The sequence below is a fragment of the Dicentrarchus labrax genome, unplaced genomic scaffold (genome assembly GCF_905237075.1).
Source record: "Dicentrarchus labrax unplaced genomic scaffold, dlabrax2021, whole genome shotgun sequence".
NCBI classification, from domain to species: Eukaryota; Metazoa; Chordata; class Actinopteri; family Moronidae; genus Dicentrarchus; species Dicentrarchus labrax.
The window spans coordinates 13,827,659-13,853,279 of record NW_026136705.1 but is presented as its reverse complement, the minus strand read 5'-3'; the positions used below and the strand labels follow the sequence as shown (position 1 = coordinate 13,853,279).

Below are 25,621 nucleotides of genomic sequence, written 5' to 3'. Positions count from 1 at the left end.
AAAGGTCTAACACAAAGAGTGGCCCATAAAATCTAAAGATAAGAGGACAAGAGTTTATTATCATAATAATCAGTCTGACATCTTATTTTTCTTTATTTTTTTGTTGCTGTACGCCTAACATTTAACCACTGATTCATTCTGCTCCCTCTGTATTAGGACCAAGCACAGTTTGACGTACTTCTGTGGGATTAAATGCTTTTTAGACTGAAAACCTCTTTAGCTCTGTGTTTTAGCACAGAGGTGTTCAAATACTCACATAACTCCTTTAAAATTTACTTTATTTAATTACATTTTATTTTCAACTGTAAAAAAACATATAAATGAACATTGAAATGTTGATTTTGAGAATGAATATTATTAAACAGCAAGGTGGGGTTATATTGATCATCGTGGGAAACATAAAAAGCAGCTTTTTAAAAAACAAACTATTATAATCAACAGTATCCAATGTCTTGGACAGATACAAAACGTATGTACAGACAGCTATCAAATTAAAGGGAAAATGGTGTCTTAGTCTCAGAGCAGCTTCAGTGTGCCTTTGCACTTGTTCTCTAAGTCTCTGTTACTCTACTGGAGGAATGAACAGCACTCTTCCAAAGGATATTCCCTCATTCATTGTTCTGATGACACCATCCACCATTTCTCATAGGTGTTTAATTGGGTTGAAATCTGGTAACTGCAAAGGCCATAGCATATGATTCACTTTCATACTCATCAAACCATTCAGTGACCTCTTGTGCCCTATGGATGGGGGCACTGTCATCCTGGAAGAGGCCCTTGCCTTTGATAGTGACAGCTGTAGAGAAAGAGAGGGGATAACACGCAGCAAAGGGCCACAGGTTGGAGTCAAACCCATGACCACTGCAGCAAGGACTCAGCTATAGTACAAGCTCTTCCAAGTGTGCCACCAGGGCGCCCCCTATTCAGCATTTTAATACATGACACAGAGCATGATTGGATGTTAACTGCTTAATTGTACCATAACATGGTACCTGTGTGGAAGTGTCTGGATTTGTTATGTTTCTCCACTCATTTATTGAGTTTTTTTTGTCATCTGTATGAAGGACATAATTCTACATATTCGATGCTCATGTCTCACTTTGTGATGAAAAGCAGATGTTAAATTCATAAGATTTCTCCAGGAAATTAATGGCAATCAATGCACTGTCCAACTAATTGTGTACGTGAGTGTGTGTATAATCTTGCTTTATGGTACCCAGGAAAGAAACAATCATCTGCACTGTTTGATGCATTCGACTCTGATGAACACTTATTAGTTGCACACATCTTGAGGGCTGTAACGCTCATACAGGGCTGGACTCTAACTTCAACACAACATGACCGTATTATTTTAATTGCTACTGCTGCCTGTCAGCTAAGTGTTGCCAAGAGATGTAATTATGTACAAACATTCATGGGATGCCAAAATGATTTATTCATGACCTGTTCTGTAACATCTCTTACATGCCTGTTGATGTTTTACTAAATGAAGGTCCCAGTGGGTGAGTGACCTGTGTTGTGACCTGTAATGGAGCCGACACAGATGACGCTTTTTCTCTCAGTCCCTGGTACGAATATTAGTGAGCTAAGATATCAGTTTAGTGATACTGATATTTGGCAGCCTTTCACTAATGTCATGTAATTGGTGGATTCAGATAAACCATTTAAAATTGTGTGTGACTGTGACTGTGTGTGTGTGTGTGTGTGTGTGTGTGTGTGTGTGTGTGTGTGTGTGTATACGTGTGTGTTTGCTGCTGTCCCCTGCTTCAGTTCAGTCTGGAGGATGACATCTGGAGGTCATTAACAGTCATTGCAACATTTTCTCATTCTCTCTCCCTCTGCAGAGGTGAACGCTCAGCAGTGAATTCAGTCATGTGAAAGTCACACCAACAGCAGTTTGTTCAGTCATCCAACTATACATTCCTCCCGTGCAGCACCTTCAACACACCTCTCGGGAGAGCAACATGGCTAAAAATGTGTCTAGGTAGCACATGAAGTGGTTTAATATCATTTGTCATCAGGCAGTGTTCAATATGTAATCAAGTCAATTTTAAGACAAACATATGTACACATACATACAACTGTTTCAAGTGACCTTATTGTACTTAAATAGTATTTTTCCACCACTACTAGTGTCACTGTAATATTTTTGTCCTGACATAGTTTCACACTGCTGTTTCCACTGTGTAAATGTTGCTTAATATTGCAGTATTAGTGTAGTTGTGTGCTGTGAGGGACATTTCCAAGCTTGTGTAAGCTGAGTCCGGTGACGCTGCCGACGCGAGAAGATTATTATATTATGGTGCTTAATCTTGAATATAACACACCCAGCCACATGCAGGTGTGACTCCTCTAGCTGTTGATCACGTGGTTCTCATGATACGTTCAGGGGTCCGTCCAGTTGAGTCTGTATCAGGAGCTCCTTTGAACTTGAAGAGTTTTTTCTCCAACACACAGTACTACAGTCACTTTGATAAAGATCAATTTATTTGATTTATTCAGGAGAGTCCCCTTTCACACCAGAAGCTGCCCATAACATCCAGAGTCTGATCTGCTGGTCACTGCAGCAGCTGAGGGTTAAGGGCCTTGCTCAGCAGTGATTCCACCACAACAAATGTATATGTACTTGTGGAGCAGGCCAGTTGTTCCCAACCTGTCAGCCTTGTGATCCATAAAACAAAGCAATCACACCTTGTCACTGGTTGTATGTGTCTACTAGTTGTGAAAAGTATGTTTCCTCCTTGTTCTAATTACTAATGTAATTACTTTCTAAAGGTCTAGGAGATTAAACTAGAAACACAGCAAAGATGGCAAGAAAAATGTACAAACACTGCTTTAGTAGTGCACTGTGCCTAAAAAAAATTATAAAATGTATTTTCTGTATCTGGTAATTATCTGCTAGTTGTGTATCTCTAATATAAGAGCAATACAAAGCACAATGTAATCTCCTTTTAGTTCATTTCTTGTTTTTCTTCTTTGTTTTCTTTAGAAATATGCAAGCAGAATCCTAAATGGGCAGATTTCCGACAGCACTTGAAAGCATCACCTCCAACACAATCATTCCAACTGTACAGCAGCCCCTTTAAGAACCTCATGGGTGTGGAAAGGGGGAAGTTTTCAGTGAGTCCATAGCCAGTTGGTCACGTCCCATTTAGCTTTGTGTTAGGCCCTTTGTAAAGAGGCGGGACTGAAGGATGTGTACGATATCTGTGTTAAATAAAATACACATTTACTAACACATATCCAGTGTTTTAATAGCCCACTGCTGACTATACGAGTTAAAAACTGCTTTCAAGGCAAGGCAAAAGGACAGAAGGAGCTTTAATTAAAGTGTGAAACATTTCGGAATGGGACGCGTCCAGCGGGATTCTAGCCGCTCATCTCATCACGACACAGCAACAAGGAAAAAGTAGCAAAGAGGACCAGGATACAGTTGAATTACAAGTTAAACAGCGCGTCAGGGCGAGGAAAACGGGGAAGTGAGTCAAAACCGCCCTCTTCACTGTTCAGCGCACTTCATATGCGAGCAGCGGCCGCCGCAGGCTCCCACGGACACCATGGTTCTTGCTCCTCTGTGCAGCCGCCTCAACCCAGGAGCAATGAGCACTGTGCGATAGTCGAGCGTAGGCTGCGTGGCTCACTCAAACCAAGTCAGTGCTTCTATTGTCTGAAAGCCAGCGGTGTAGAAGATGGGGCATCCTCCTCTGGAGTTCAGTGACTGCTATCTGGACAGTCCAGAGTTCAGAGAGACTCTCAAGTGTTATGAGCAAGAACTGGAGAGGACGAGCAAATTTCTCAAAGAGTTGATAAAAGATGGCAACAGTGTGATCACTGCAATTAAAGGTAAGCGCATCTCACTTAAAGCTCTCACTTTTCTTGCGCGTTGCATGTGAATGTGGTGGTGTGCTGAGGGCTGGACAGAGGATCAGCATCAGTGGGGCCTTTTTTTAAGGGCCTCCAGGATCAATGTGGGTGGCTGGGAGAGGCACATTCAGGGAGGTGCTAGTGCTCCCCTGGGAGAACACCAAACAGCTTTCTTAGAGGGGCCATTGATCTGGTGCAGATGTGCAGGATGACCTGCTCAGTTTGTCTCCAGACAGCACAAAAGCTTGTCATATTTTCTACCAATGTGTCACTTTTCCACCTCTCCTCTGTGTGTGATGTGTCCTCTCTCTGCTGCTGGTTGTAGAGTGGGACCAGTCCCACTGATAGTATGGAGCAGAGCCAATGACAGCAAGCAGTAGATGTGTATATTTGGGTCAGTGTGGCACCCATGGGGGGGGACACACACTGGTTGTTCTCTCTGACTCCCCAAGATACCATTCTGCTGTCCAAATCCGCAATGACAAGCTTTTCACCTCGCAAACAGTAAGTGTCATTGTAGGTGGTGTAGTAGTGCTGCAGAGTGTGCACTGTATATTCAGTTCAGATAATAGCCCCCGAGGTCACGAGTGCTGGCTGTTGGGGTAAACTGCACCAAGGGATATTCATGAAAGTCACATTTTTATCTCAAGTCCCAATGATCAGGACTCACTGCTCATGTACTGCAGAACTCTTTCACTTTAAACACTGATCTGCAGCCAGCTCTAAATGTGCTATGTTGCCCTTTGTTTACAATAAAAGCTTTTATAAGGCACAGTTAGAGGAAGAATCTAAAATAAACGTATTAAACAGAAAACACAGTTTGGAGATGGAAAAATATGTGAAACAATTAAAAGCTTGAAAACGGAGGGATTTGAGAGGGGATTTAAAAATATGATACTAGATAAGGTAGCCAAGTTCTTCAGGCCTAATGCCCTACAGTATTGATTCTGACAGACTTGTTTTGTTTTGATAATACAACCCAGACATACCAGGGATAATATATTGCATAGACCGCATACTGGCTGCTGTTGTATTGCCGGACCCTGCCAAGGATGTCTTTGATACTTTAAACTTTCCTACCAGAGGAAAAAGGAAACCGCACAGTTACAATAATCCTGGCTGCACTCACGCTCAAGAGAGTTGGGCTGAATTTAAAGAACCATAATAAATTGTGTATTGCGTTTTTTATTTAGGTTATTCCTTGGCGGTACAGAAGTTTTCGCAGACTCTCAGCATGTTCCAGTTCGGCGTCATTGGCGACTCCCTGACAGATGATGAGATTAACATTGGTAAGATAATGCACACATGCTCCTTAACACAAAGTTTATATCTACTGACTATTAGTCATGGTGATGAAGTGACTGTTGGAGAAACATTTCATGCCTTACTCCCTCACTGTTTACTAACTAATTAATAATATAATCACAATAAGTTGATGTAAAAAGGCTTCCCCAACTTGACCTCCAGTGGAGAGGAACATTTTTGGCAGCCTCTCGGTAATTCCTCACAATATGAGGAACCAGGGGAAAAAATGGTTTAGAAAAACAGAAACCTCTGTCTGAGAGCTTAATGTGGGTTAGCAAGTTTCTTTTTTATTCCTTCTAAATGCGCTTCCTGCGTCAGACGGTTAAGATAAGAATATGCGAAGTCTTTATTCCGGTCATCATCTCCTTGTGTTTTCATCCCCAGCTCAGTCGTTCCAGGAGTTTGCTGGACTCCTGCAGGAAGTAGAGCACGACAGGATGATGCTGGTGGGTTATCAACTTCCTCCAAGCTCTGACTCTGCATCCTATTTGACCCCCTATTAGATATTAGAACCACATTAACATATCCTACACTACACATTAGACCGTTTGGCAGACTGCTTCTGTTATGGATATCTAACTTTATGTTTGTTATGATGTATCTGATGAATCCAAATATGTTCTCACAAGACACATCCACACACCTGGACGCTGTCTGTAAATATGTTGCCTTGTGCATGCTTGTTAAAACGAATGCTGCTAATTATTCTGCCATCTGTTTCCCTCTTGGGTTTTCTAGTTCTCTTTTTGTTGATGGCTCTACTTTGCCTACATGTTGATGCATTTTCATGCTGTTTTCACCACTTAAGCTGCTGCTGCTGCTGCTGCTCACACACTCAATATGTTATTCTCTAGTGTTCTAATTAAACAAATTTGCTTTATTTTCATTGTTTATATTGTCATTTCATACAAGTTCTCCATCATATTTTATCTTTTACCAAGCCAGATAAACTCAAAAAATATATAATCTTCTTTGTTGCATCGTCCTGCTTTGCACTTCAAAAAGTCATTCCGAGTAGAAGTTCCTGTCAGACTGGTTTTTCTGGGTACAGATCTAATTTTTAGACTGGAGGTCATCTGGTAAACTCTCTTTAACACGTTCTTGTCCCACAGATAACCTATTTTATCTTCAAGCTACCAGTTCCACTGTGTGAGATTATGTCCCACATACTGTATGCCAGTACAGTATGTGTGTGTTTGTGTGTGTTTATGTGCACTGCAGTCACGCCTGCTCCATGTTTGTCTGTCCAGGTTCAGAACGCCTCCGATCTGCTCATCAAGCCGTTGGAGAAGTTCAGAAAGGAGCAAATAGGAGTAACAAAAGTGAGTGTTTTTTTTAACTGATTCCTCTGCTCTGTAAGTGAACTGTGGCTCATTCCTGTGAACAGAAGTTAGTTCTTCCGTCCGCACTGGAACAATGCTCACAGTTCAATCTGTTTCTATGCATGGAGAGTCACATTATTATCTTCCTGTGCTTCTTACACACACCAAACAGGATGTTATAAGTTACTTCTCCAAATCTATTTATGTACGTGAGAAACATTATACAATAATATGTAGGCATCTTCTTCCTCCTTAATTTTTAAGACTCTTTGTTGGAAGGTAGGGTGTTCCCGTGTGCTCCTTCAACAGCTTTTTATTTAGCTTTAAAAGTCATCCGGAAACTGAGATGTCCCCTATATTCAGCAATATTCAGATTCCAGATGACTTGGAAAATGACTTCATATGAAAAACACCTTCAAAAAATCTTATAATGTACAACTTATCCAACAATGTTTTTGGATTGTTCCAATGACTCAGTGTAGGAAACCACTGCAGCTCATTCAGCAAAAAGGATGTACTGGTTGAGAGGATCAGCGTTTTATCCAAAACAGAAGTGGTATCATGTCCTTTACATTGAGAAATTACATGTGAGAGAACAACAGTGGAAGAGTTCAAAATGTAATTTGCTAGAACAACCCACACCCCTATCGGATGAACTTAAGTACCCTTTCATCAACACCACCCGCCATGTTTCACGTGATTATTTGAATTGATTTTAAACTCTATGTTAATGAACTACTTTAAGGTCAGTTTGTTCTAGTTTACAGTGGTAATACTGCCTCTTTGAGTGGCAAATGCAGAATATTTCACAGTTGAGGCTATCCATTACGTATAGTTTTGCCACCGTTTATCCAGTACATAACTGTTTCAACTGTTCATCCACTTTGCTTGTCTATTTTTTGTAAACCATTTGTCAAATACTTTTAGTTAACTATTCTCACCATTTATCAGTTATTACTTTAAACCATTTAAACAGTAATATTTTGGCTGTTTATTCTTTACTTTCAGTAAATTATTTCACTATCCATTCTTTTTTGACTGTTTAGATCCTTCTACTCACATGATAACTAGTTTACACACTCAATGCAAAACATGTTGTTTAGATGTTGTAGCCGGCTCAATAAGAGGATATATTTTGTATTTTTTTTAATTCATTTGTAATTTAAATTTTTAAAAATTAGCTGAGCTACTCTACAATTTCTCCAAATACCTCGTGGCAACTACAAAGGTTGCACCTACTTGGGAATCACTGAGCTAGAGCAATAGAAATATGTTGGTCCTGGTGCGTATGTCAGTTGATAAGTAATAAGCAATTCCTGTACAGAAACAGTACATATAACAGTTAAATATCTTGCTCTGTACATGTCTTTGCAATTATTCCTTAAAAAAAGTAAGGAATCAAAAATATTTTTCAGTGTAAAACAAAATATATATATATTGGCCATCATTGTTGAATGTTTTAAGTTCTCATATACTGATATCAGCCTGAAAAATGCAGTGCTGACCTTTTATAATGAGCTTAAAATGAAAGTATTGTGAATATTAGTGTCTGAGCCAGGGACAGGATACCTGAAAACTTGTAAACACTTATTAGTTTTTCAGTCAAGCTATGCCAGAAATAAAAAAAACACTAACTTGATTTAATCTCCACATAATCATTCTGTCCTGCAGGAGAAGAAAAAGAAGTTCGAGAAAGACAGTGAAAAATATTACTCCCAGGTGGACAAACACCTGAATCTTTCCGCCAAGAAGAAAGAGAGTCAACTTCAAGAGGTAATGTACGGCGAGTATTCATTAGTGTTGGTGTATGAGAGCGACAAAGAGCCCGCTGCTTGAAATGTCCTTTTTATTTTGTCTTACTACAGGCTGATGAACTCCTAGACAAAGAGCGAGTGAACTTCTACGAATCGTCAGTGGATTATGTGTACCAGATTCATCAGGTGCAGGACAGGAAGAAGTTTGATGTGGTGGAGCCTGTGAGTGCTGCCTGTGGTCTCCCACTCTTCCTCTTTGCTACAACACCCAAGTAACAAGAGATTGAGGAAATGTATAGTACACTTTAGAAGAAAAACCTGACGTTACACTACAAAAAAAAAAAAAATCCAAGTAGTCAGGCATGCATTCTTTATGGCAGCCGCTCCTTTGTTTTGGCTCTTTTCAAGAGCAGTCTTAAGTATGTCTTTCATGCTTTGGTTGGACAGGTGCTGGCGTTTCTTCACAGCATTTTAACGCTCAACAACCTGACAGTGGAAATGACTCAGGACTTTATGCCTTACAAGCAAGAACTGCAGCTCAGCTTGCAGAACGTAAGTGGTTTTACTGGCCATGAATGATACCATTAGTGAGATAATATCCTTTAATTGGACGTCTATAATATTCTGTGCCGTCTGGTTTTTGCCTGCAGACAAGAAACCACTATGAGAGCACTCGTGAGGAGATGGAGGAACTGATGAAAAGAATGAAACACCCATCCCAGATCTGTAAAATGCACAGTTTTCTGCCAATGGAGGGTTATCTGTACTGCCAGGAGAAGTGTAAGTGCACTCAGTGTTTATACAGAAGCTTTGGTACTTGCTTGAATTCTCTCTGACAAGGCCTGTCCTGTTTTTGTTTTGTTTTTTATCCGAACAGGGGCTTTGGGCGTGTCATGGGTCAAATATTATTGCAAGTATAACAAGGAGGGGAGACTGCTGATCATGGTGCCCTGTGAACAGAAGACCACAACTAAGCAGGTGCTCCACTGCAAAGAAATATGCAACATCTGTGTTCCTGTAAAACTCTGACATCTACAGTATTTATAGCCAGTTTACATCCTCAGACTGCTTGATCTGCTGTCATTGTCTCCCTCACTCCTACCTCTCCACCACTTTTCCAACTTTGCCTCTTTCCCTGCAGGGCCCCACGCAGCTGATGCTGAAATCCTGCATCCGCCGGAAGACGGAGTCCATAGATAAGCGCTTTTGCTTTGACGTGGAGACAATCGAGAGGTTAGTGCAAACAAATCTGAGAAAAAGAAACTGTGAGATGAGGCAACACGAAGGCCCTGTGGGATAAACAGGTGAACAGGTGGTTTACAAGGACAGAGTGTGAGGGCTAAATGGACTGTAGCCCAAACAATCCCTAAGCAACGGGCGCGCGCTGGAAACAGATGGCAAACACCGTGATTTCAGGGGAAGGAACACAACAAGCTCATATTTATATAAGCAGGCCATTCAGTACAAATGCATTTTAATAGACACTTGAGCCATAGGCTGCTCTGTCATATCCAGGTTTCTTGAAATTTGTCGCAATACTTACAGGGTCTTTTTAAAGGTTTAAAAGCTGCTTGAATTATGCATTAAGTGCTTGAAAGTGTCTCTGAATGTTGAGCAACTAATATGTACCAGTGTGTGAACTGAACAACAACATAATGAGGAGTTGGCTGTTTGATAAACTGAAGGTGGCAGTGCTGTCTAGTGTAGAAGATAACGTTGTCTGTTCAAGCAAGCCATTCGTCCCTGAAATGCTCCCAGTGCCAGGGCCTGACCCTGACCTTTGACTGAATACTCCTAAAGAGCTTACATATTCCTTAGGCTCTTAACGCCCAGATCATTTGTTCGCTGAAATTGTCCTCGTTCCAGTTTGGATGATGGAGAAGGACAGAATACAGTTTTAGGTACAAGAGAATCAGAACAAATGAGGAAAAGCATTCAATCATAGAAACTTATTTGGATCACATTTTGCCAAACATGGCTCGTATAGATATCAGGGTTACCTATTTAACTGTTAAAGTTGACAGAAAAGTTGTTTTTTTGAGGTTTTTATAGTTAGTTTATGAGTGCAGTTGGCAGAAAGAGCTTTAAACTCGTAGCACAGTTGTCTTAGTTAACAATTGATCCAGTAGCCTACAAGCTGCAAAATTTGGCACCAGATTTTGTTGCTTCTGTAGTAGACAGATTGCCACAATTGAATTTCATCATCTCTTTATGCTTATCTTATTCATCTCCATTTATACCTCCCATCATTACCACGCAGGATTTAATCAGTTCACTTCAAAGACACTTTAAGTGCTTGTTATTGTGGTGTTCTTCTTATTTTGTCTCCCCCTGTTTTTGCTTGAAAGATTTGTGTAAGAGTTTGAACAGCGGGCTGAAAGTTCACAATGGTGGGATACTGTAGCACTACATCCTGTGACTGAATAATGTAATTGCAACATTTGCCTCTTTAATGGCACTGTTACTGTTTCCATAGAAACACACCCGTCACTTTCCAGGCTCTTTCGGAAGGAGACAGGAAGTTGTGGATGGAGGCCATGGATGGAAAAGAGCCTGTGAGTTCATTTCTCCTCTCATCTCATTGAGAATTATTCTTCTCCTAGATTTATGATTTGTGAAAACTGCTTTACTGCCAAAATTTCTCCAATCTAATATGGAGTCAGCTACCGAAGAGGGTGTTGACATGGCCACTGGTTATTGTGCGAACACATAAAAGGCCAGGTTCCATCTCCAATCTGCATGTCAGAGTCTCTAAAGCTGTTTTTCCTCCTTTTTTTATGAATAAAATCTCCTTAAACGTTGGCAGCAGTTGTTAATTAAAGTTAGTTAATCTCAACCTATTTATCTGAAGAAGCTACCGTTATCAAAATGTCCTTTTATTGCTTCTTAATTGGATGACACCAATTTTTATCTTCATAAAATCAGTCTCTTAAACCCTGAAGATTGAAAACAAATGAGAGGGAAAAAAACTTAATTTGTTTAGTTTGCTCGGAAACATTATCGTGGCACGTGACGGCTCACATTTGATATTTGTAAAGCACTGCAGGATGTATGCATGGCTGACCTCATTATGCTCTCTGTATTACAAATGTGTGAGAGATGGTATGAAGTTTGTTGGCAAACTAAGCCTCAGTGTGTGACTAAATGATGGCACTTGGTTACTCTAAATAGCCCCTTCACACCATTAGTGATTTTATTTTTGCTCTTGTAATCATGTTTGGGTATTAGGGTTCGCACCTGTTGTCTGTCTCTGTGTTCAGCAGTTTTAATGCCATGAAACACCAAATTGCCGTACAAGGAAAAATTTAAGACATTTTAAATTCCTCTTTTGGTTGAAGCTTTAAATAGTATTTAGCTTTCAGTTGTTCAGGTTTAGTGGCAGATGTCGTGTGAGTTGTGAATAAAACAAATCAACCATCACTAAGGATGTGAAAATAACAGAAGGCACATTTTTCAGTGACCTCTTCCTGTGAAACTTCCTTAATGACTTCTGTATATCGTGCATGTTTCGCAAGAGCTTTTCCACCCACTTTGCCCAAATCTTCTCAAGCAAAGATCTACAGCACTGCGCTGCTGCCAGGTCTGCAGACTCTCTGAGCTTTCAGTCTGGACAAGCATCAGCTCTGTGGTGTTCTGTCAGAATAATCTTTTGTGTCACACAGACGGTGTCGACATTATTACGCTCTGTGTGCTCTTAAGCCATTTTGGATAGCTGAAATGTAAGGTGCAGCACTGCTTCTTCCCCGCAGTCATATGGACACTTTATAGTAGCTTATATGGACCGCCATAGTGCAATATGTCTGTGCATACTGTAATGTTTTTCAACATTGGGATGTTTCTATGCATACTCCATATTTTGAAACTTCCTCATGTCTTATTGTTAGTCTCTTGAGCCCAGAACCAATAGTTCCTGTTTGAAGCCACAATTACAGTGTTTTTTAACCATTCATGTTACCTCTGCTTGCTATCTTGCCATTACATTTTAGCTTGTAACTGATCATAGATGTATTAGCGTGCTGTGTTCATGCTGATACTGAAACAAAATATTACAGGGAATGCAAAGCTTTTTTTAAATTACATTTTCAGTTTTTTCATTCTAATATTTATCAAATAAAAATAAAAAAAGGTACTTTCATAGTTTCAGAACCACTAACTTAGAGTATTAAGCCAGCTTAAACAAGTAGTTAATAAAGAAATGTAATCAGCCGTAGTAATTTCAAGTAATTTTTCTAGAAAAACTGACAAATATAGACAGATTCCAGCTTCTCACACATACATTTGCCGTCATTTCTGAAGTTTTGTGCCCGTTATAACCATCCCAAGCAGCTCTTGAAATTAAATCAGGCTGACGCCTCTGATGGTCTTCACAGTCAGCCAGCGGGTTCATTACAGTTCTAGTTCTAGTTCAAGTCTCTCTTTTGGCAAATGTGTCACATCTCCAAACCAAGAAGTGGTAGACATGTATGAACCTGCGTGCCAAATGGACAAATGCACCACTACACTTACAAGCCCCCTTTTGTGCACTTTCCACTGCAAGTTAAGACTATTTGGCATTACAGTGTAGGAAAAAATAGAAGAATGCTTACATGGTCCTCTCCAAATTTGCCTGAGCAATAGCACATTGTGGCCATTTCATTTTCATTTTTAGCCACTGAAATGAAAAAATAATCATTCAAATATTGAGGAAGCTGTCTGTAATTCTATAATAATTTTTCTGATGGTAGCTTCATTATCTTTGCATCCATAGGTCAGATTTCTCAGTTCTGAAGCTATCACATGATCTGATTTTCATATTTTGAATTAACTCATTGCCATGTGAAAATACAAAATGTTTAATAATAAGTAATTTCCTCCCAAAACAAAGCAGAGAATAAAGTAGTCACTGGTCTATTCTCAGGTCTAAATGAATAACGGGGCGAGACAGTGATATTTCACACTTCAACAGCCTGTGACAACAAATCTCCAGAACAAACACCCTGCTGAGGAGTCGTTGAACAAGACTCTACTGTCTCCAGCTGCTCTGAGGCTGGCCCTGACCTCTGACGTCCGTTACTGGGGAGGGCAACAGAGTAAAAAAAAAACCACAAAACAAAATCAGTTATTCTGGGGGAAGAATTAGACAAAGATTTGATATAAAAACTAGCACATCTGACAGTGTCTGACTGGTCTCTTGAGTTTGATGTCCCAGGTGTGAGTTACTGGGGAATATTATCAAGAATTCTTTCCATTTCTTTGCTTGTTTTTAATTCAGGAATCTTTCCCTTTTTTCCCCACCAGTTAACAAGACCCATATTCTGTCTCTTCACCCTTTTTCTCTCTCTGTTTCCATTATTATTTTCATGTAATTTGAATCTGCTCATTAGGTAAACTGGAGTATTGTGCCAGCAGTGCCATAACAATCTAGGAAACTATCACTGTATCCAGGAAGTTGGTTTCAGTGAAGTAGCATTGTGGCCTCCTGCCATCATTAAGTGTTTTTTTCTTCTTCTCATTTTTCCATTTTAAGAAAGACGTGTTCAGTAATCATGCTGAAATATTCAAGGCCAGTCCCAGATTTGTCCATGTTTCACAATCCTCAATTTCATTTTACATTTTTTTTTTCATTTCAGATTTATCATTCCCCAATTCACAAGCAAGCTGAAAGTAAGTTGGTCGTCATGACCTCAAAGTCTTAAGTTGTGATGTTAATGTTATGAGCTCACTTTACATTTCATGTCACTGAATGCGTCTGTAATCATGTTTTAGTCTTGTCTAAAAATGATTGCTTGCTGTTAAATCTGCTCAGTTTTTCTGCCTTTTTTTATGTCCACAGTGGAACTGAATGAAATTGGATTCAAGTTTGTGCGAAAGTGCATCAACTACATTGAAACAAAAGGTAAAGGGTCTCATTGGAGGTTTATCCCAGCTGCCTTTTAGTTCAGTTTGTTGCCCTCAGGGGGGCGTAGTTGAGTCATAGGTTACATGTTGATGCCACACCTGCAGGCTGCTCTTAGGGGAAAAGTCCCCCTATTAAACACTAGAAGCCTGAAATAATAGTCTGTTTCAGATTGTGCAGAACATTAACCCTCACACTATTATAGACTTCGTGTCTGATTTTTTTTTTTTTTAAGAGAAAGATTTTTGACTATTATTTCTTTAACTAAACCGCGTGTCTGCATGCATGCTAAAACTTTAAAGCCTAATATCTCAAAACGCACTCTTCAAGTCAGATGTAACCTCTCTGGTCACAATACGTTTCTCCACTTGGGTGATTAATCTTACAAGAACGGAATTAAACACTCAGCCCATAATAAACATGTAACTTGACTCATGATCCGAGCATAGGGCGCTGTTTGGTTTCAAACTAAGTGGTTCAATGAAACGTTTATAATCGGGCAAGAACATCTGTATCTTCCTGCTGGCTCATCCACACTCTGAAGAGACGCATGTGGTACATATCCACTGCTCTGTATTTGTCCAGATTACACTCCCCTTTTCTTATTCTACCTCCCCTTCTCCTCTTTCCAGGAGTCAGTCAAGAAGGAGTGTACAGAACCGTTGGCAGCAACATCCAAGTGCAGAAGCTTTTAAATGCCTTCTTTGGTAAGAAAATAAGCCTGTGAAAATCTTCTACATCTGCACGCTCACTGTGTGTGTTCATTGCTACCTACCTCACACCTTACCTTACCTTACCTTACCTTACCTTACCCTTACAACATAACAGGTTTTGCAACATTTGTGAAGCTTGTGTGTATAATTGACGAGGAAATGTCAGCAGGGCGCTGACTCAAGGTGCTCCTGGATCAAATGACCATGCATGATGTGGAAGGTGTTGCTTATAGAGAATCATCACCCGACTGTTCCCTTCAGCTCAGCTGAGCTTTTCTTTTAACTTGTGTCTTTCATTTTTATGGCTTAAAAGTAAGCTGACGAGCGGAGCATTTAGCAGTTTAAGAGCAAGATATTTCTAGATATTCCTCCCAAACACAGAGCTAAAAGAGAGTGAATATTAATCTTACCAGGTGGACTGCTAAAGTTGCTCCGTATCGGTTCGATGTGTAAATAGGCAACTGCTAACAAGTCTGCCATATCAAATTAAAAGGTGTAGGATAATATGTTAGTGTTTTTACAGCTTGCTTTTTCTGCCCCCAATTGGTGAAACACTTTTGTCACAGGTGGAAAATACAGGTGTTAGTAATAACATTAACTATGTTCTATTCAAGTTTCCCAGTAAGCTGTGGCAGTGAGCCAGCATGAACAATAAAAATTGTATATTTTAACAATTTTTGCAATTACCGTAACCCTAATGACTAAATATCACTACAGTGTGATCAATCAAGGTGATAATTTCAGATGGTTTTCTGTTTGTTTTTACATGGAATTATAGACCCCACAAACCCAGGAGATGTGGATCTCCACAGCAGCGATGGGGACATTAAAACCATCACAAGTGCATTGAAGTTTTATCTAAGGTATGTTTGTGTGTGAGTGGACACATGAGAGTAGGAGATATTCATTAGTGGAAAATACTGTATAACAGCATATAGTTCCAGATCTAGGCTGTTGTTTGCTGACATTGTTGTTATTATCAAATCTGAGTGCACGTTGTTCAATTTGTCTCTAGTATGCATTAAATGAAAGTATAATATAATAATGAATTAACTATTAAATAGTTTTTAAGTGGTCACAAGTCTGACTCATTTGAAATTTTGTCCTATTCTAAATCTCAGCTTGATCTTGTCTCTGATGTGTTTGAGTAGATCTGGATCCAGATACACATTAAAGCACATTAATTCAGCCTCGACAGAAGTTTCCCTCTCTGAGTGCTTTCTAGTGTAATTGTGTAACGTGGGAGTGCAGCTTTTTATTTTTCTTGTGTTTGATGTGTTGAGATATATTACATACACTGTGGTCCTGCACTTGTTTACTGGTGACTGTATTTACCTGCAGGAGCTTGTCTGAACCTCTGATGACCTACAGCCTACACAGAGACCTCATTTGTGCTGCAAGTAAGATGTGTTTTGGAAACTATCCAGCCCTGAAATTAGGGAATTTTGTTTGTGTGTTAATGTTTTTCCTCAAAATCCAAAGGTGTGCCACAACATTCTCTTGCAAACACACATGGCATTAGAAAGGTTGCAAGTTGATATCCGTGGTTAGCATGCAACAGGGAGCTTAAATGTTGTCTTTTGTCGTATTTAAGGATAAGTTATACATTTTCTCAGCTTAACAGCCTGTTGGGTTGTATAATCTATAAAGTATAGGATAGATTTCAGCACAAAAAAAAGAAGAAAAAAAGATGCATTTGTACATTAATACAGCGCGGGCTGCAGGTTCAGCAGTTGAACAGTCAGCACAGGGTCAGTCTTAGATAAATCTGAGTCCCCTGTTTGTTTTTATCTGTCACGCAACATCATTGTAAAACAGAGAAGACAACGAGTTTAATAGGCTTAGCCTCATTCTGTCAGGATGTTACAATAAGACAACGGGTGGCTTCAGTTTCCTGGGAATGTCATTCAGTAGTTTAATACTGTTTGTTTTGGAGACTTTCTTCTTAGTTAGTTAGTCTCATGTCATTGCAGTGTGTGGCTGTGCACATTTCTATGCACTTGAATTTTTAATTATGTCGCCATTATGTAAATAATGGCGACATAATAAGTACAATATGCTTATGATTTAGGTCTACTGATGCAGCAGATCAACTGTCCTCATTTCATTACCTTTTAAATTCTTCCACTATATAACTTTGTGCTGTCTGTGCCTCACAGAGTCCGATAATCTGGACTTTCGTCTGAGTGAAATTCATTCACTTACCTACAAACTACCAGAGAAGAATCGGGAGATGTTGGAGATGCTTATTAAACACCTGGTCAAGTATGTGCTGGCATATGTTATTGTGATTTACTTTTGTTAGTGCGCCTACGGGACCTTTTGCTTTATAAACCCAACTTGATGTTTGTTGACAGCGTGTGCAGTCATAGTGAAGAGAACCTGATGACTCCTTCAAACATGGCTGTTATCTTTGGACCCACACTGATGAGAGCAAAGGAGGAGACTGTGGCCGCCATGTTGGATATCAAGTTCCAAAACATTGTTGTTGAGATTCTGATTGAAGACTACAAAAAGGTAAGTTTTCAGAGTAGGCAGCCTTTAAAATAAAATAAAAATGATAAAAACTTCATGTGATAGCATTTTATACCGCTTAAAGGAATGGAGAATATGGTTATTTGCATCTTGTGAAGAGTTGGATAGTATTCATACCTCATGTCTGTACGGTAAAGATGAAGCTACTGCCAGTGGGCTAACTTAGCTTAGCATAAAAACTGGAAACAGGGGAAAACAGCTAGCCTGGTTCTGTCTAAAGGTATCAAAATCCACCTACAAGCACCTCTTTAGCTCAATAACCAACACGTTTAGTCTTATTTGTTTAATCCATACAAAGAGCACAAATGGGGAGTTGTGTGCCAAGCTGTTGTGCCCTTGACCAGTTGGTTTAATGAGATACAACGAGAGCATTGGACAAAGCAAGGCTAGCTGTTTCCCCCTGTTTCTAGTCTTTATGCTAAGCTAAGATAGCCGGCTGCTGTAGCTTCATACTTAGTGCCTCTTACTGTGTGCAGCAGGGGCATTGGTTTGTACTCAGTTGGTATTTGTACCATTTTGATTTCACATTACATCCATTACATCGTTCTGTAAAAAACAGCAGTAATTAGTTTTTTTTCTGTATTTTTATTGTGTCACAGTAACTTTTTTTTTGTGATCACAGATCTTCAGTTATATGCCAGAGGACAGCACCGCCCCACCTGTCCCTCCTCCGCGGATCACCCCGAGAAAGCGGCAACCCATCACGATCTCCAAGCGACCACCTCGTGTTTATCAAGCTCTTAGTCATGAGCACTATCAGCACACAGAGAGTAATTATTAGCCTCACTTGGCCTGATTGTCATCGTCATCCTCATCATTATCACATCCTGTCTGTGCTGAATGTACAGGAGATTATTTTAAATGGTTTTTTTTTATGTCAGAAAGATTTGTACCGAGCACACCTGCAGGGTCATTTATTCATATTTTCTGAAGTATATCAAATTTTGATTTATTATAGTGTATGTATATTAATTACCATTCCAAGCAATTAATTTTAATTTGTCTGAGAATGTCAGAATTGATTTACTGTCTTGTTTCATTCTTAATTGGCTTATCCTTTATTGTTCATAGGAAGTCTCTCTGGTGCTTTTATATTTCAAGTTCAAATAAACTTATCTACTCTACATTTTTTATCTCACATTAGTCTTTTTTTTTTCAGTGCCTCCAGCTAAATCATGTAATTTCCTGTCTGTTTAAACCCCTCATTAAGTGGGTGTAACTCAATCCTCTCACACACTGTGGCAGAGAAATTCGGAGCACCTGCTGCTTGTCCTCCCTGTGTTGTGTGATATTGCTCTTAACTTACTACTTGGTGTAGTGAAATAACCAGCTCTGCATGATTAATCCAAACCTTGGCATGTGCTGTGAATTCATTAACAAATACTTGCTTGCTTGATCTTATACCAAGGGCTGTGCTGGTTGTTGTATTACCAATTAAATTTGTTTTAGACATTCTTTTACACTAAATTCTTATGTTTTTTTATCTTGCACATTGAAAATAATTTGTATTATTTCATAGAGTAAACATTTACGTGTGACCGAGACCTTAGGTTATTGTACTTGAATAGCAAGAACAACATTACATTCTTTAACTCAGTGTGCAGCTGTAGCTGTAGAATCCACTCCAAGTTGCCAGTACCTTGCATTAATCGCTATGTTTGTTTCTTTGTAACAGATGGTCAGAACGACAGCTCTGTCATGGACGGGGAAGTCTCACCGAGCCCCGTTCCCCTGCAACGGACAAAACCTGTAAGCTCTGCTCCTCTCGTTCCAAGAGAACCTCCTCCGAGACAACCATTAATGCGCAGACCAGCTAGCCGTCATGACAGACAGTCAGACTCTGATGTTGGCAAGATAGACGATACAAGGCAAAGGCCAGATTCTTCTGCTGCAAATGGGGAGTCTGGAGTCTATGTGAGCAGAGTACCATCCTTCCAGAACAGGAGACCACCTCCGAAAGGCACATCAACCAACAGAGAAGGTACAGTGAAACCTCTATGTTTGTCTAGCTAAACCTTCCTTAAATCCTGTTTGTTTATAACTAGTAAAAAAAACACTCTTAAAGGTTTTATATGATTTTAAAAAAGTGAGGACCAAGGGAGCTATAGTGTAATGTAAAAATGGAACTCACAGGGGTCTTAAAAAGTCTAAAATCTAACTTGTAGAAACCTGCAGAAACCCTGTAAAAAGCAAACTTGTGATGTATGGGTTAGGTATGTGGGGACATAAAAAAAGAAAATGCCAGCCTGCTGCATCTACTCTAAATTCATCCTTTTTTCCTGTTTACTTGTTTCTTTTTTTGGTTGGTGTTTTGTTGCAGTAGAGGTAATAGTAGTGCCAGTTGGGTTGCTCTTTATCGCGCTGGCTGCAACATGTCCAGCTGCGGTATCTGTGATTTTAGTTAGTTATTAGTCCTCTGTAATTGGTTTTCCTCCATTTCATTTATTTATTTTTGTTATTAATGGTTAATCAAAAGAGTGTTATGTAAGAATTTCTGGTTGTTGATTGAGCAGTCACCGTTAGAGCTTGGTTGCACACAGTCTGCTGATTTAAAGGTTTCTTATTGAGTTATTTAAATAGGTACCTAAGTAGGAAGACAGAAAACAGAAGATCCATGTTGTAGTGTACATCAAAATACACTGAACAAAATTATAAACGCAACACTTTTGTTTTTGCCCCCATTCATCATGAGCTGAACTCAAAGATGTAAGACTTTCTCTCTGTACACAAAAGGCCTATTTCTCTCAAATATTGTTCACAAATCTGTCAAAATCTGTGTTAGTGAGCACTTCTCCTTTGCTGGCCTTTTATTGTGGCTCATGATGAATGGGGGCAAAAACAAAAGTGTTGCATTTATAATTTTGTTCAGTGTATGTTCCCTAACCCATCACAGCATTTAGTCTGTATTGTTTTTTTTTTTGTTGTTCAGGAGATTCTGATGGTCTGGTCAGAACGAGGTCCACGGAGAAACATGCCATTTGTAGACCCCCTGTCAGGCCTCCTGAGCCCCCCTCCAGATTCCCCACCCCACAAAAGACCCCGAGTGCAGCCAGCAGCGAAGGCACGGCCACATCCTAGTAAGTGCTCTTCAGAGATACAAAAGTCTGTCGCCACCTTTTTATGGATACTGTTAGATATGCAAATGCGAACAGGGTCAAAAGGTCCAATAAATGTTCAACTACTAGATCTGCTGTTTTTATTCTTAAGAACAGTAGAACTCACAGTTTAAGCAACCTTGACAGGACGTGCAAATTCCAGTGTGTCAGAATGAGCAGCCTTTAAGGCGTTAGTAGCTGCGATGATCAAAACTATCCAACCAAAGAATGGACACATTGCCTGGTTTGCTGATATCAGGGTCACAATTTGACATTAACACAGTGAAACCTCAGATCCAACCTATCGATACTATAATGATGGTGTCATCATGATGTTGATGAATGAATACAGAAGCTAGATTTCAAGATGATAAAAGGGCTAAAATCAGTATTATTGTATAAACAATGGACTGCTAGTATGTGAAAGTGGGCGTTCGTATTGAAGAACCCACAGAGAATTATCACCCGATTCTGCAGTTTATCTTTAAGAGCAATTTAGTGTCTCTCAGCTCATTGTTTTGGTTTTTACGATCCACAACTAATGTCTTTACTTACACTTGTGTTTGCTGCCTTGTAAGAGGTCTATAAAGCAACATGGCTGTTCTTGGTTTTCGTGGATACACGTAACACCCAGATACGTACTATTTACGTAGAGAGTGGAGCATTAAAAAGGCGCTCTCTAACAAATGATACGGGCTGACTTTTGGATCACAAAGGAAGAATCTTTTATACTAACATGTCAGTTTTCTTCTTTTTCTGCAGTGTTGCCTCTAAAACAAAGTTTTTTGAGAATGCCTCCAAGTAAGTTGGCAGGTATGTAAAAGCATTTTTGCTCCTTTACTTTTGTTCCAGACACTAATCAGATATGCATGTGTTTAATAGTACAGTAGATGAAAGTTAATAAAACCACAACAGAAGTTGAACATAATTAGAATGGCTATCACATGTAACAGCAGAATCTCAGTAACTAAATAATTGTTAAAAAGTCAACTATTGACTATAATTCATATTTGATGCTGTTTGTCACTATAAATCATACCCATTCAGAGCCCACAAAAATAATACAAGTGTTAAATGCCCACCTACACACACACACACTCACTCACTCACTCACTCACTCACTCACACGCACCGCACACACACACACACACACACACACACACACACACACACACACACACACACACACACACACACACACACACACACACACACACCCACATCTGCTCTTTTATGATGGTCACTGCCCTCCCTGCACAGACAGTGATGAAGGTTATAAATGAAGAATGCCTGAGATGAAAGAGTTTGTGGGAGTTTTATCAAAGAGAGTTTATCTCTTTCTTTATTGTAATCTCCAGTTTATCTTAACATGTCCAAAAGGGAGGTTGTGCTGATGTATAAAGCTCTCCTTTGGGCTTTGATTGTTATCCCACAGCTTAAGAAGTTTGACCTTCTGAACAGACTGAATAATATGAATATGGTGTAGATAGATTTAGATCTAACAATTAGTTGAGCCCTCTGAGGATCATTACAGGTGGCTGTACAGTGTAACAATCAAGATAACTTTAGTAACATTTGCTCCAGTCAGCCAGGCATTCACCTCACATTCTGACCTGTTTTGCATCAGACATTCCTAAAATGTTTTTCATACAGTCTGACAGAAATCGCAGTCAATATTTTATTAGACCCATCTCACACAATGTGAGGTGCAATGAAGCTGCAAGATCGCGGTTATCACGCTGTGCATACGGGCAGATGATGGGTGGTCTGGTGGCTGAAACCATAAATGGATTTGTAATTAATTTGCTTTTTCTGTTCTAATCTAGTCCACCGCCCTCTCCGCCCCCATCACCAGTGACAAATGTAAAAAAAGAGGTGAGATTTACTGTAATTTGTTCAGCAGTTTTTATGCTGATTAATCACAGATTGTACTGTACCTGTTAAATTTACTAATTTGTTTCCTCTTTTTTAATGTGTCCTTTTTAATTCATTTGTTTTGTCTCCTCAGGATTAAAGTTAAGGAGACTCTCACATCATGTGACCGCCACATGGTGCTGCTGGGTCCACATCAAGCTGTATGGAGCTAACGGAAAATGAACTCAGTCGATCTTGATTTCATCGGGGTGATAAATGGCTCTCCACAGAAGTGAATGGTTGTATTTGATTCCATTTGTTTTTTAATAGTAAGAATGGTATTGTAAGGCAACACAGTAGCAAACTGACTTTTGAATGAGCTTGCAAACTCATTGGCTCAGTGTTGGATCATTATTCCAAAGTTAGGATGGAGTAACTACTATTCTCCCCCCTTTTGTAATTTTACAGTGTTAAAATGTTTGAATGGCCAATTTTATTGGAGGGAACTAACTGCCATAGCTGGTTATAACACCTTACATAGACGTCTTGTTGTCTGCAGTCTCGATGCTTATTTTTATCATCGTAAAATAGATCTCCCAAAGAAGACTAATTGAATTAAATGGAATTAATCCGTTTAATCATTATTGACTTGAAAATGTGAAATATCAGTCTTAATATTAACTTATATAGATTTTATAAAATGGACCATGTAATAATGATCTGTCAAGGAAATAGATGAAGCAAATTCATATTAAGCTACATCTATCAAGTAATTATTTCCTTGGAAGCCATTTTAGTTGGTCCATTCAAAAAAGTGTTTAGATCAAAATTTGAATTTGAATGTATGTCTGTTGAGACATAATGTGTCATCAAAACATAAGTCACTTTTTAGGAGGCATTACAAAAAGTATTTTGCTATAAAGTGTGAGCCAGTCAATGTAGTTTCAGTTTACACAATGAATATAATGCTAGTGTAAGTTTAATAGGGAATTATTAAAATGAATTGACTGGTGTACATTCCCATACTTCCACACTCCCACGTGGGTAGGTCAGGCTGCACAGGAGACTGCTCAAAGTTTACCTGAATCTGATGCACCTCAAATTAATTGTTGGGATTAAAAAGCAGGAATCAAAACGTATTGTAACAATATATGAAAATAACACTCCAGCTTTGTTTATTTTATTTCTTATGGTTATGGTTATTATGTTATACCTTTTTTTTTCTTTGATAACCCAACCTGAAAATTCTTGTTGTTGTCTGGTTGGATTTGTTTTAAAAAATGAAAATAAAAATGAAAAGTTCTTAGAATGAAATCTTTTAAAAAGAGCTGTGTATTACCGTTCAGTTTTGTGTTACTACATGATGTTTTTTGTCCCGTCTCCCCTCCTCTCTTCAGTGTGCTGACGTTTTTAATCACTCATATGAGTAAATTAAGGTTTTTTTTATTGTAAGTGTTCTCTCTGGGGAGATAGAAGAGTTAACAGTCTGCTTAAAAGATTTATCACTCCTTAATGTGAGGTTAACAAGTCTGTAACTTGGTGCCAGAACCTATGCCAGCCAAGTGCAGGTGCAAAAACAGTTTGCAGAGTTGCATGCAAGCAATTTAAGCAGGGTATATAATCTCACACCTTAATTTAAGAAATGTGTAAGGAAATATTACACATACTTTATATTGACAGTGGCATTCATAGTAAATCAGGGGAATAATGTAAATGTAAAAAACAAACAGAACCTCATGTCATTTGGTTTCATTTAACAGTAGCAACGTCTGCCAACCCAACATTTGTGACAAAGTAAATAGCTTTAAGTTACTCATTCTTCAAAGGTTTGTATGCAGATATTAACCGTTAAAGGTGACATGAGTGTGAAACTGGATGCAAAAAGGTCATTCAAGTCTAAATAGTCCTTATATATCATAAAATAAATACATTATTATTAAAAAACTTTTTTATTGATTAGGTCTGGGTTGAAAATTTGAACTTCTCTGTTTGTTTTATTTGAAATAAAAACATCCAGTTGGACGCATGTAACAGCTGGAATACAAGGGGGCCCAACAATGAACCCTATATCTCAAATTAATGCGAAGAATAAGTTGTTGCCTACTTTTTGCTGAAAATGTTTTATTGGTAAGATGACATTTTATAACATCACCAGAAAGATGAAGAGCCATGCTAGTGTCTCTGTGAGGCCGTAAACAGGCATGCTTTGAGCAAAATGCATGCTCACAATAATGTTCAGCAGGTTTACCATGTTTACGTCTTAGTTTAGCATGTTAGCATGCTAACATTAGTTAATTAGCACTAAACAAAAAGTACACCCAATAGTTGAGATGTTTTACTAAAAGTGTGGGACCCACTGACAGGGTCTTCTACTTTAAAAATATATTCCGATATAATTATTAATCACCTGTTAAAAAATGTAGTCAGTAACCTAAATATTAAAGTAATGTAACTTGATTACTTGCTGTCACTTTTGGATTAGCTACCTCAACACCCAAATATGCAAATAACGATGAGAAGAAAAAATGTCAATAAGAAGTATTGATGTAAATGTATTCTATAAGACAACAGATCAATATAACCTTAGAAAGAAAAATGGTAACCAAGATTTTTAGCATCAAAAATGTGTTCAGTGTATTTTTAAAGATGCATTTTAAAATGGTAATCTCGATAATGCTTTCTTTGATGGGCACAATTAGTCATGTATCTCCACAAAGTTTGGCCTTTATTCATTTCCATCCAAATATCTAGTTTCTACAGGAAATACATACAATTTAAGAAGCAATATATTCTCAAAATTCCAGTTAAATATACATTTAAGACCTTAAGCTTTCCCACCTAAAATATTCCAAATGCAAAAGAGGAACACTGATTTCTACCAATATGCTCTCAGTAATTCAGTATATTTAGGAAACCATCTATTTTAAAATCCTGTTTGCAGTCGGACATTGTATTTATTTTACCATCCGCTCCTCCCACCACATTCCAACCTTCACTGCCAGTCAGGGCCTCGCCTCCTCTCCACAGCCCTTTTTATTCAACATCTACCAACTTGTACCTCATTTTCTAACAACTACTGTATCGGCCTCGGCATTGGACTAAATGAACACACAAGAACAAAATAATGTGTGTTCTCACTGAAGAAAGCACTGTTACTGGATGTCTAAGCTGAATTAACCATGTATTTACTCACGACAAGCTTCTGTAAAACTCAAAAATCTGAATAGTTCCCAGCATATATCTTTTTATTCAAAGAAAGCATAACCTGTTTTTGGAGTTAAAATGATGGAATTCCTTCTCCTAT

General features: G+C 38.8%; 1 protein-coding gene across 1 annotated transcript; it reads left to right on the top strand.

Moving 5' to 3' along the window:
- Positions 1–3,182: 3,182 nt before the first annotated feature.
- On the top strand, positions 3,183–23,642 carry LOC127363927 (oligophrenin-1). Its single transcript, XM_051400885.1, has 24 exons — positions 3,183–3,843; positions 5,058–5,153; positions 5,554–5,615; positions 6,420–6,491; positions 8,163–8,264; positions 8,357–8,467; positions 8,693–8,797; positions 8,896–9,025; positions 9,123–9,223; positions 9,387–9,478; positions 10,722–10,800; positions 13,855–13,888; positions 14,058–14,120; positions 14,753–14,827; positions 15,612–15,696; positions 16,175–16,233; positions 16,993–17,098; positions 17,191–17,350; positions 17,991–18,138; positions 19,044–19,349; positions 20,298–20,445; positions 21,226–21,276; positions 22,290–22,338; positions 22,472–23,642. Exons 1-22 carry the CDS (start codon positions 3,690–3,692, stop codon positions 21,266–21,268), a joined length of 2,331 nt encoding a protein of 776 aa, XP_051256845.1. The 5' UTR covers positions 3,183–3,689; the 3' UTR covers positions 21,269–21,276; positions 22,290–22,338; positions 22,472–23,642.
- Positions 23,643–25,621: the final 1,979 nt, after the last annotated feature.